The sequence below is a fragment of the Eriocheir sinensis genome, chromosome 12, assembly GCF_024679095.1.
Source record: "Eriocheir sinensis breed Jianghai 21 chromosome 12, ASM2467909v1, whole genome shotgun sequence".
NCBI classification, from domain to species: Eukaryota; Metazoa; Arthropoda; class Malacostraca; order Decapoda; family Varunidae; genus Eriocheir; species Eriocheir sinensis.
The window spans coordinates 13,789,709-13,802,208 of record NC_066520.1 but is presented as its reverse complement, the minus strand read 5'-3'; the positions used below and the strand labels follow the sequence as shown (position 1 = coordinate 13,802,208).

General features: G+C 42.1%; 1 protein-coding gene across 8 annotated transcripts in view; it reads right to left on the bottom strand.

Annotated features, from left to right (window-relative positions):
- The window catches only part of LOC126997444 (formin-binding protein 1 homolog), a 162,407-nt gene that overhangs the window by 60,136 nt on the left and 89,771 nt on the right, over window positions 1–12,500 (bottom strand). For all 8 annotated transcript variants that reach the window (XM_050858538.1, XM_050858536.1, XM_050858535.1 and 5 more), the window contains one exon: window positions 5,761–5,876. In XM_050858538.1, the coding sequence (XP_050714495.1) occupies window positions 5,761–5,876 (116 nt within the window). The remainder of the gene's footprint in view (window positions 1–5,760; window positions 5,877–12,500) is intronic.

Sequence of the window (12,500 nt, the reverse complement as noted above, 5' to 3'; positions counted from 1 at the left end):
AGGTAGGTAGATAGGTAAGTGGATGAGGGAGTAGGTAAGTAGACATACAGGAAAGAATCAGTTTGGGTGGACGTTTACAAAGGGAAAGAAAAACTAACTCTAGGAGTTATATACAGGCCACCCAACCTTAACAGGCAGGACACGAGTATAATACTACAGGAGATTGGCAGGGCGAGTAGGAGTAGAAATGTCTGCGTAATGGGGGACTTTAATTATAGGAATATAGACTGGGAAGATCTAGTGGGTGACCTGGAAGCAGAGGACTTTCTTGAAGTTATACAAGATAATTTCCTTAAGCAGGTAGTTACTGAGCCTACCAGAGGAGATAACATATTAGACTTAGTCCTAACCAATAATGGGAACTTGCTACGTGAGTTGGAGGTGGGCGGAGAGTTAGGAAATAGTGATCACAGAACGGTTCGTTTTAGGTTAGACTGTAACCCGTGATCCAAACCCAGTGTTAGTGCCAGATTTTAGAAGAGCAAACTACGAGGCTTCGAAGACATCTTGAAGGGGTAAACTGGGATAATTTAGGGATTCATGAGGGCCAGAACTGCGGATTGGAGAGCCAGGAGAACCAGGTAGAAATGTCTTACAATAATTTAGTTAGAGTAATAGTAGAGGGGCAAGAACAGCATATACCACAGCGAACACTTAGAAAAGAAAACAATGATCCTATGGATGACTCGTGGACTAAAACACGAGATTGGGTTAAAGAAGGGAATTTATCAGAAAATAAAGAATGGGGAAACACATCTCAGGGGCCGGTCCGTCGAAATATCTAGATTAGTTAAGAAAAACACAAAGATCGCAAAAGGAATTATGAGATCAAAGATGCCAATGAGGCGACGCGTACTCCTAAGGGCTTCTTTAAGATGTATATAACCAAATCACGGGAGAAAATTGGACCGCTGAAAACAAACACAGGGGAGCTAGTAGAAAATTACGAAAATATGAGCACATTGTTGAACGACTACTTCCTTTCAGTATTCACACAGGAGGATCGAACGACTATACCGGAAAGAGTTCAGGTGTACGAGGGCGGGGATGGCGATAAATTGAGGGATATAATCATTACCAGGCAAGTAGTTCAGGATGAGATAGATAAGCTTAAGAAGAACAAGTCGCCAGGTCCTGACGGGATATTTCCGAGGGTATTAAAGGAGCTAGGTGATATAATCAGTGACACCAACCGACATCTTTAAGATGTCGGTAAATACTGGCTATGTGCCGAGCCTATGGAAAGTAGCTAATGTGACGCCGATTTTCAAAAAGGGGGACAGGTCAGTTGCTTCAAACTATCGCCCAATTAGCTTAACATCGGTTATAGGGAAGATGCTGGAGTCCATAATAGCCAGGAACATTCGGGAGCATTTAGAGAAACATAGTGTAATTCACGACTCGCAGCATGGGTTCACAAAAGGTAGGTCATGCCTCACCAATCTCTTGTCCTTCTACAATAAAGTATTTGAGGCGGTTGACAGAGATGAAAATTATGATGTAATCTATCTTGATTTTAGTAAAGCGTTTGACAAAGTTCCTCACCAACGACTGTTGCTTAAATTACAGGCTCACGGAGTAGAGGGTAAAGTTTTGAACTGGGTCAAGGCGTGGCTTAGCAATAGGAAGCAAAGAGTGCAAATCAATGGTAAAAGATCTGACTGGGGATGTGTTACGAGTGGGGTCCCACAAGGTTCGGTATTAGGTCCACTTTTGTTTATTATTTACATCAATGACTTAGACACAGGAATTAGTAGTGATGTTAGTAAATTTGCAGATGATACCAAGATCGGTAGAGTAATTGAGTCGGATCAGGACGCTAGTATTCTCCAAGGTGAACTCAACAGATTATATGACTGGGCGGATAAATGGCAGATGGAGTTCAATGTAGGGAAGTGCAGTATTCTGAGTGTAGGTAGGAACAACCCCTCACATAACTATTGCTTAAATAACACTCTCATAAGTAGGTCTGGGTGCGAGAGGGATTTAGGGGTCTTAGTGAGCTCTGATCTCCGTCCAAGGGCACAATGCATTCAAGCTAGAAATCGAGCTAATAGGGTACTGGGATTTATTTCAAGGAGCGTAAGCAACAGAAGCCCCGAAGTCTTCCTCAAACTATATTTAGCATTAGTTAGACCTCATCTTGACTATGCGGTTCAGTTCTGGTCACCCTACTATAGAATGGATATCAAAATGTTAGAATCGGTGCAGAGGAGGATGACTAAGATGATTCAGGGGTTGAGAAACTTGCCATACGAGGAAAGACTCAAACAGTTAAACTTGCATTCTCTAGAAAGGCGAAGGGTGCGTGGAGACATGATCGAGGTTTATAAATGGATGAAGGGCTTTAATAAGGGAGACATTCATAAGGTTTTGTTGGTAAGAGAACCGGGTAGGACACGAAGTAACGGGTTTAAACTGGATAAATTCAGATTCAACAGGGACATAGGCAAAAATTGGTTTACTAACAGGGTGGTGGATGAGTGGAATAGGCTTAGCAGTCATGTGGTGAGTGCCAATACAATTGTCACATTCAAAAATAGACTAGATAAATTCATGGACAGCGATAATAGGTGGGGTTAGATACACGGGAGCTTAGGGTCAAAGGAGCTGCCTCGTACAGGCCTACCGGCCTCTTGCAGACTCCTGCGTTCTTATGTTCTTATGTTCTTATGAAAGCAGGTCCGTAAACAAGTAGGTAGGTTAGTAGGAATTTTATATACATTAGTTCTGGATTATACACCTTTTCTTTCCCTCTTCTATAGTGACCTTTAACATATTCATTGTTTTCGGCGGTGCATATATTCTTTCCGTTCCAGTGGTCTCCCCGTTTCGCTTTCTCCGTCTCCACATACCTGGCCGGCGCTCATTACACCAGACCCACACCTTGCAACGTGATTTTTCTTCCCTCTCTCTCTCTCTCTCTCTCTCTCTCTCTCTCTCTCTCTCTCTGTAAACCTAACCAAATCAAACCAAACCTAGCCTAGCCTAAGCTAACCTTACCAAACCTAACCAAACCAAACCTAGTCTAGTCTAGCCTAACCTATCCTAACCTAACCTAACCTAACTTAACCTAACCAAACCAAACCAAACCTAGCCTAGCCTAACCTAGCCTAGCCTAACCCAACCTAACCTAGCCGAACCTAACCTAACCTAACCAAACCTAACCTAACCTAACCAAGCCTAACCTAACCTACCTATCTACCAATATCTACCTTCCTACCTCTCTACCTCTCAACTCCTTACCTACCTACTAAATTTTGTACCTGCTACCTGCCTACCTACTAACCTACTTTTCTACCTACATATCTACTTATCTATCTGTCAATTTCTGTATATTAACTGTCTTCCAATCCATCCATCTATCTCCCTATTCCAGTCTTAGTAAATATATCTATCTAACCACTCAACTCTTACATCAGTTTTCTCTTACAATTTACTTTTTTTTTCTAATAGATCAAAATTCTCTTCCATTCCCTTCTTGTATTTCATCTATTCTATTCGCCTACTTGTCTATCAGAGCTAATGCATGAGTGTATCTTTCAATGTCAGCAGTTCACTTTCCTTTCCTTTCTTTACTTCATCACGTCGACTTGTTCCAAAGATTCAGAGCAAACCTTGAAACAAAACAATTATCTCTCCCTCCTTTACTTCCTCATGTCTAATTGTCCCGCAAATCTTAAATGAAACCTTGAAATAAAACGCAATAATCTTCCCTTCCTTCCTTCCTTCCTATGTCTGTCTGAGGGTAGGCGAGGAGCATAGATACACGGCCCGCCAGCCAGCCTTTTCCTTGCCCGGCCCGACGAACCTAACCTACAGCCAGGAAGGTGAGTTTTACAGCGCCGTTGCCAGGTAATTACCCTCCATCTTACCTGTGTGTGTGTGTGTGTGTGTGTGTGTGTTGGGGGTTTGTTTGTGGAATTATATAATGGAGGTGTGGTGGAGTAAGACTTGTGTGGGTTGGTTATGTTAGTGGATGAGTGGAGGTGAAGGAATGTGGAAGAGGAGGAGGAGGAGGAAGAGGATGTGGATTATGTGTATAAGAGAGATTGGAGGTGGAAAGGGTATGTGTACGTGTCTATGTAGAAGGTGGAGGTGGAGGGGGTGAATGTGTGTGTGTGGAAGGGGGTGTAACAGGGTGTGGTTTGTGTGTAGAGGTGGAGGAGGGGAGGTTGAGGTGCTGGAAGATTTCTAAGGAGGGGATTGGGGAGGGGAGGAAGGGGGGGGGGATGATTGGTTGAGGTAATTGGTTTAGGTGATTGTAGGTTAGCCTTCGCGCCCCAATAGAAACCTACACGCTCTCTCTCTCTCTCTCTCTCTCTCTCTCTCTCTCTCTCTCTCTCTCTCTCTCTCTCATTGTTCATTATACCGAGTACGTTACACACATACACATTCTAGTTACGAAGAAAACGATTAAGAAAGACGGTCAAGGAAGAAGAAGAAGAAGAAGAAGAAGAAGAAGAAGAAGAAGAAGAAGAAGATGATGATGATGATGATGATGATAGTAATGACACCCCTTCATCTCCCTCCCTTCCTCCCTTTCCCCCCCTTTGCTTACCTTCCAATATCCAATCTACCTTTCTTTATTACCTATTAACCCTTCACCTTTACTTCCCCATTGTTACCTTTCCCTACCCATCCCCATTTCCCTCCCTTCTGACCACCCACCTGCCCTGCCCTTCCCTTCCCCATTTATCTTTCTTCCCTAACCATTTCTTTATTATGACCCATTAACCTCAACCTCTACCTTTCCCTTTAATACCTTTTCCCCCCATTTCCTTCCCTTTTAGCCACCTCCCTTCCCTTACCTTAGTTTGCCTCCTCCTCCTTCCCTCCCACCATCCACTTTTTTTTTCTTTTTTTTTTACCTTTATCTTTCCCTTACCTTTCCTCTTAGCCACCTCCCTTCCCTTACCTTACTTTATATCCACTTTACGTCCCACCTCCATCCACAATAGTTTTTTTTTCTTTTTTACTATCCATTAACCCGTCCACCTTTCCCTCCACCTGCGTGCCCTTCATGTCGCCATTATTTTTTTTTTTGTCACGGTCTCTTAGCTATCCTTTTATCGCGTTTTATCACCAGTCTTCCTTACCGTCTATTACCCTGTTTGTTTGTTTTTCTTTGGTATTATTCACTATTCTCTCCATCTTTATTTTTTGTTATTTTTTTTTTTCGGTTTCATTTGCATTTACTCAGTCTCTAGTTGTTGTTGTTGTTTTTTTGCGTTAACGTTAAAGCAATTTTGTTCCCAGATCAATTCAGTTCAGTTCAGCTCAGTTCAGTTTTTTTTTTTTTTTTTTTTGTGTGTGTTTCAGTTAACTCGAAAGTAATTTTGTTCCCACTTCAGTTCAGTTCAGTCCAGTGTTTTTATTTTTTTATCTTAGTTAATTCGAAAGTAATTTTGTTCCCAGTTCAGTTAAGTTTTCCCTCTTTCCTCTCTTCTTTATACTTCACGGCATCTCCTGTTCACTTAATTCCTTCTTCCTTCTTCCTTCGCTTCCCTTAACATTCCTTCTTCTATTTACAACACTTCATTACAACAACATTTCTCCTCTCTCTTTCCCTCCTACACCTGTTTTCCTTTCATATAATTATTTACACCTGCCCAGCATTTTCTTTACCAGACTTCTTTCTTCTTCCCTCTCCTTCAAACACTTCACAACAACCACCATTCATCACTCCCTTCCTCCCTCTCCTCCTTACACCTGTTTCCCCTCCACCTCTTCCCACCTGCACATCACAAAGCGTCTTACCTGAGTCCTCTGGCGTAGTCGAGTTCAATCTGGCATCGCTCCTTGACGAAGTGGCCATACTGCTCCAGAAAGGTGATGCCTTTCTGGGTGTGGCCCGCGATGCTGTCCCACTGGTCCTGAGAAACGAACAGAAAAACAAAATTAGCAACTGTGGGGAGGAGTATATGAGGTTCGTATACATATTAGGTTTGGTTAGGTTATGAAGGTTAGGTTACGTTGGTCCCGAAGAGAAAACAGGAGATTAGCAACAGTGGGCAGAAGGATATTAAGTTACTATATAGGTTAGGTTAGGTTAAGAGGGCTAGGTTAGGTTTAGTTGATCCTGAGAAGAGAAAAAACTGAGATTAGCAACAACGGACATAAAGATAACTGTAAGGTTAGTATAAAGGGTAGGGTAGGTTAGGTTAGGTTAGGGTAAAGTAAGGTCAAAACAATTAAGGTAAGGTACAGTTAGGTAAGGTAAGGGACGGTAGGATAAGGTTAGGTTACTTTAGGCAAGAGGTTGGATATGAGGAGAGGAAGACAAGGTGAGAAGGAAAAAGAGGATACAGATGGAAGTTTTGTGATGGCTAAGAAAAAGAAAAGATACAAAAGAAGAGAAAAGGGGAAGGAATAGTAATGAAGAAATAAGGAGGAGGAGGAAGAGGAAGGGAAGGGGAGGGAAGGGGTGGGATGAGGATGAGTGATGAGAAGCGGAAAAGGAAGGGGTAAGATGATGATGACGACGACGAGTATTTAAGGTGATGGGAAAGTGAAAGAGGAAAGAAGGAAGGGAGAGAGAGAGGAGAGATGATGGGAAGGGGGGAAGAAATCAACGGGGGAGGTGTAATGATGGGAAGGGAAGGGCGACACGTTGTAATAGAGATGGTAAATGGAGGTGATGGTGATGGTTATGATGGTGGTGGTGGTGGTGATGGTGGTGGAAATGGTGTTGTTGTAGAATGCAAGAAAAAGGAGTTGAAGGGAAATAGAAAAAAAAGTAAGGAAGTGAATTTCGTATGAAGGAAGGTCTCTCTCTCTCTCTCTCTCTCTCACGACAACGCTCATAAACTTCTTCTCTCTCTCTCTCATACACACACACACACATTCTTTTATCACTAACGTCCTATTCCGACTCACCTTCAAGTGTTTTTCTTTTTCCTTAATCTAAAACAGGTTCTTCGCTAGTTCAATTTATACTTTATTTTTTTCTCTGCATACATTCATTTCTGAGATCATTAATTATTACTTGATGTCATTTTTTTTTTTACGTATTAAAGAGAATGTGTGTGTGTGTGTGTGTGTGTGTGTGTGTGTGTGTGTGTGTGTGTGTGTGTGTGTGTGTGTGTGTCTGGATTACAACGAAACAGGTCCGGATGACATTCAACTCGCCGTTACGAACCTTACACACATACACACACACACACACACACACACACACACACACACACACACGACTCACACACCATTATCTAATCTCATCTCTCTCTTTCCCACATCTCATACGCGTCTCCCACACACCCAGACACACCCACACCCTTCTCTCTCTCTCTCTCTCTCTCTCTCTCAGCCGCTAGCTACCCTTGGCCCGAATTAATAGAACTCAAACTATAGCTCTGACTCTTAAAACACACACACACACACACACACACACACACACACACACACACACACAAGCGCAATCTTTTCATTCAAAACTCTCACGGAAATTTCCCTTTTACCCGCATCTTCCTTTTCTTCTTTTTCTTTTTTCGTATTACTGTTTTTTTTTTAACTCTCCGACACACACACACACACACACACACACACACACACACACACACACACACACACACACACACACACACACACATCAACGTGGGCGGTTTCCTCATATCGCCTTGCAAGTGACACGAACAACAACAAACAGAAGTAAAAGAAAATAAATAAAAAACACCAACGATAAAACAAACAGAATAACAAATAGACGTACAAAAAAAAACCAATAAAGCACAAAGAAAACACACAAACTCAATACAAAAAAAAACAATCACAGCAATATTAAGAGTGTGTATATTACCTCTCCTCCTCCTCCTCCTCCTCCTCCTCCTGCTCCTCCTCCTACTCCTGCTAACCTCATCCTCTCCTCAAGGTTAGCCGTGAAGTTGTTTTGTCACTCTATATCATTGTGTGTGCTTGTGTGTGTGTGTGTGTGTGTGTGTGTGTGTGTGTGTGTGTGTGTGTGACAGATCCATCAAACAGTAAGTATGTATGTTTGTTTGGAAGTATATGTATCAGTCTGAATGTATGTTTGTCTGTCTGTTTAAGCATCTATCTACCTAGCCATCTATCTATCTTTATCTATCTATCTATTTATCTAACTATCTGCCTATGTACCGATTTTTACTTATCTATTTATCTATATATCTATCTTAATTTATCCATCTCTCTAATTGTTTTTTTTTGTTTTGTTTTTGTTTTTTAGCTGATCATTGTGTAGATATATATAAATCATTGGTATGGATATGATAATTTTACGCAGATTTCAATGTTTTCCTTATCGTTTACCTGACAGAAGGAGGAGGAGGAGGAGGAGGGAAAGAAAAACAAAGAATATATTTAAATCACCATCAGAGACTTTCACTTCTATACTCTGTTTGATCGAGACAACACAGTAATGATATCAAGGAGACGGATGAGAGAGAGAGAGAGAGAGAGAGAGAGAGAGAGAGAGAGAGAGAGAGAGAGAGAGAGAGAGAGAGAGAGAGAGAGAGAGAGAATAACAGTTTGCTTACTTGGCTCACTTCAAACACACACACACACACACACACACACACACACACACACGAACGCACAGGTAGGGAAGGTATTTCAAGACATATATACACAAATTTTTTTTTTTTTACTCTCCCTCTCCTTCCAAAGCCTTGACCTGATTTGTTTCTTTATTCAGCAATCAAAAGCAACACACACACACACACACACACACACACACACACACACACACACACACACACACACACCTGGCGTACCTATTAATTTCCTTCCTCCCAAACTCTTTATCCACTACGCCTTCACAATATTTTTTCCCTCTTTGTTTTCTCCATAATAACTTTCCTTGTATACATATTTCCGACATAATCCAACCTCCCTTCTCCTTCCTCCTCCCCTGCTATGTCCTCACAGAATAGCCGTGGGGAATGAGAGGATGAGGAGGCCAGCTTTAGAATCCCCCTTGAAGCAGAGTGTGGGAAGGAAGGGTGGGGATGGGCAGGAGAGGGAGGAGAGGTAGGGATGCTGGGCCAGGTTAGAAAGGATGCAGTGAGGGGAAAGGACTGCGTAAGATATATAAGCGGACAGGAAAGGAGGGAAGAAATTCTGAAAAGTGGGGGAAGAAAAGGAAAGGAGAAAAGAGATGAGAGGAAAGGAGAGGAGAGAATAAATATTTATAAAGTGTGTGAAGGATAGAAGAGGGAAAGGAGAAACTCTGATAAATAAGTAAAGGAGGTGATAAGAAATAAGAGAGGAGAAATTACGAAAAGGTGAGTGAAGGAAAAGAAAGGGGAGGAGAGGAGAAAATAATGATAAAAAGTGAGTAAAGGAAAGAGGAGGAGAGAGAAGGAGAGCAAAGATGAGAGGAGAAATGATGATAAGGAGACAGGAGAGGAGAGGAACGAAGAGGAAAAATTATTAGAAGTGAGGAAAAGAAAGAAGGAGGAAGGAGAAAAAAGATATAAATACAAAAATGAAATAAATGAAGGAGAGGAAAAAAAAGAGAAACTTAGAAGCAGTGAGGGAGGCAGGAATAAACGAATAAATAAAAATAAACTAGGTGGAAGCAAGATTAAGGAAGGGGAGAGAAGGAAGGCAGAGGAAAGACCGATATAAATAGATAGATACATAGGAATAAATAGGAATACAATGAGTCATATACACAGGTAGATAGATAGATAGATAGAGATAGATAGATACAAAACGAGTAGAGGCCTATATAAAAACTGAAATGCAGAACGAAAAAAAAAGCAAGAAGGAATAAAAGAAAGTGAGGGAAAGGAGGGAAGAAAGGACGAGGAAACTGCGAGGAAGGGAAGGGATCAGATAAGGGAGAAGAGAAGTGAGGAGGAAAAATAAGAGGATGAAAGGAAGGGATGAAGGGAGGAAGTTGTCTTAACACTGCCTGAACTATGGCTTCCGAGAGAGAGAGAGAGAGAGAGAGAGAGAGAGAGAGAGAGAGAGAGAGAGAGAGAGAGAGAGAGAGAGAGAGAGAATCAGGGAAGTGCTTCAATATCCGAAATGACACCGGTGATAGCCAGGTGGTGGAGGGGGAAGAGGAAGAGGAAGAGGAGGAGGAAGGGGGAGGAGGTGGAGGAGGAAGGGGGAGGAGGTGGAGGAGGAGGAGGAGGATGAAGAGGAGGAGGAGGAGGGGGGCAGAGAGGAAGAAAAAGGATGACTTTGTATCGAATCTTTTGCGTTGGAGAGAGAGAGAGAGAGAGAGAGAGAGAGAGAGAGAGAGAGAGAGAGAGAGAGAGAGAGAGAGAGAGAGAGAGAGAGAGAGAGAGAGAGAGAGAGAGAGAGAGAGAGAGAGAGAGAGAGAGAGAACACAAATGGAGTGTGAGAAGGTTATGAGAAAGAAGATAAATGACAGACAGACAGACAGACAGACAGACAAACAAAAACGAAAAGATAATGAGAAAAGAAAGAACAAGAAGCAACACTGATGAGGAGGAGGAGGAAATGGGAAGTAATGAGGGAAGGATTGGGGGAGGAGGGAGGGGAGAAGGGGAGGAGGGGGAGGGGGAGAGGCAGGTGGCGGCATATACTGACGGTGTCCTTGATGGAGATTCCCACGACCACCAATAAAACCCCCTTCCCCCTTTCCCCTTCCCCTCCTTCCCCAACCACTCCTCTCGTCCCCTCTCACCTTCCTCTTTCTCTCCCTCTCTCTCTCAGCCGTCACCTATCCCACCCATCCCACCCCCCATTACCTCCTCACCCCCTCCCCTTCCCTTCCCCTTCCCCTTCCTTTCGTCCCCTCTCCCCTTCCTCTTTCTCTCCCTCTCACACACTCATCACTACTACTACTACTACTACTACTACTACAACTACTACTACTACTACTTCCACTACTACTAACCAAGCAACCTCAGTCTCTCTCTTCTTTCACATCACTTAACACTCGACATTTCCTTCCTCCTCCTCCTCCTCCTCATCTTCCCTCCTCCCAACTCTCATCTTCCTCCCCCTCCCCCCCAACACACCGCTTACACACGCTATTGTCACCTTTATACACACACACACACACACACACACACACACGCACAGACCACTTAACTATATCGACTTGGGGTGAGAGAGAGAGAGAGAGAGAGAGAGAGAGAGAGAGAGAGAGAGAGAGAGAGAGAGAGAGAGAGAGAGAGAGAGAGAGAGAGAGAGAGAGAGAGAGAGAGAGAGAGAGGAAAGTTCACCTTCTCCATGTTATTGCCCCTTACTCCTCCTCCTCCTCCTCCTCCTCCTCCTCCTCAGGGCGGTCGCAGGGCACTGTACCCTGGCCGGCAATGACTCACAGATAAGGGGAAGTATTGGGGGGTTGGGGAGGAGGGGAGGGGGGCGGCAAGCCATGAAGCGGGGAGGTGACTCACACTAAACGGGGCGGGGTGAGGGGGCGTAGGGGGGGAAGGGGTCGACGGCTTATAAAAGAGGTTCAAGTAGTGCGGTTATAAGGGAGAGGGAATCCAGTAGCATGTATAAGGGATTAGGTACTCTTCGTAATCAAGGGACGCAGTAATTAGGAAGTACTTATATGGAGATTACGGGGGACATTAGGACGAATAAGAACCCACAAAGAGGATTAAATGCCCTTGAGATATAGGATTAGGAAGGTACTGGAACGGGGTGACTTCTAGCTGGAGGATTAGGTAACAGGATTGGATTCAGTGACATGAGTCTACATCGACAAAATAAAGAGGATCAAGAAACGATATAGGTGAAAGTTGTACGATGGGATTTATTAATTCGTATATGAACAAAAACAGGGGATTCGGTGATGACATGACTACAGCTACACAAAAAAATAATAATAATAATAAATAAATAAACAAGTAAATAAATAAAGAATGAAGAAACGCAACGATAAATGAGTGAAAAAAAAAGTTACACGTAAATATAATAATGAGAAAACAATGGGATTCTTTACTTTATACAAAAAAAAAACTGTAGAATTTATAATGAAAAAATATAATGTGGATCAAGAAATGCAACGATAAGAGTGAAAGTTGCACGTGAATATAATGATGAAAAAAACGATGGGATTCCTAAACAGTGATAAATAAAGTAGCTATAGAAATTAATGATACAAAAAAGGTGGAATTCCCTAATATACCAAAAATAAGTAGCTAATATAATCTAATGATACAGAAAACGACGGGATTCATTAATATATACAAGAGAAATACATGAAATTACTTAATACAAAAAAAGGTAGCTAATACAACTTAATGATATATGAAGCAATCGAATTCCTTTATACATAGAAAAAAAAAACTATATAATAAATGATACACAAATATATAGAATTCCTTATCAAATAAAGAAAACAAGGAGATAGAAACGGAAGACAAAAGACGAAGAAAAACAAAGACAAAAACAATCAACGTCACAACAGAGCAAAGGAAAAAACGAACACCACAAAACAAAGAGAAGAAAAAAAAAAGGATCGATTAACAGAAAAAAAAGAAAAAGGAATCAAATACCACAAAGGAGGAAGTGAGTGAAAAAAAAATAAC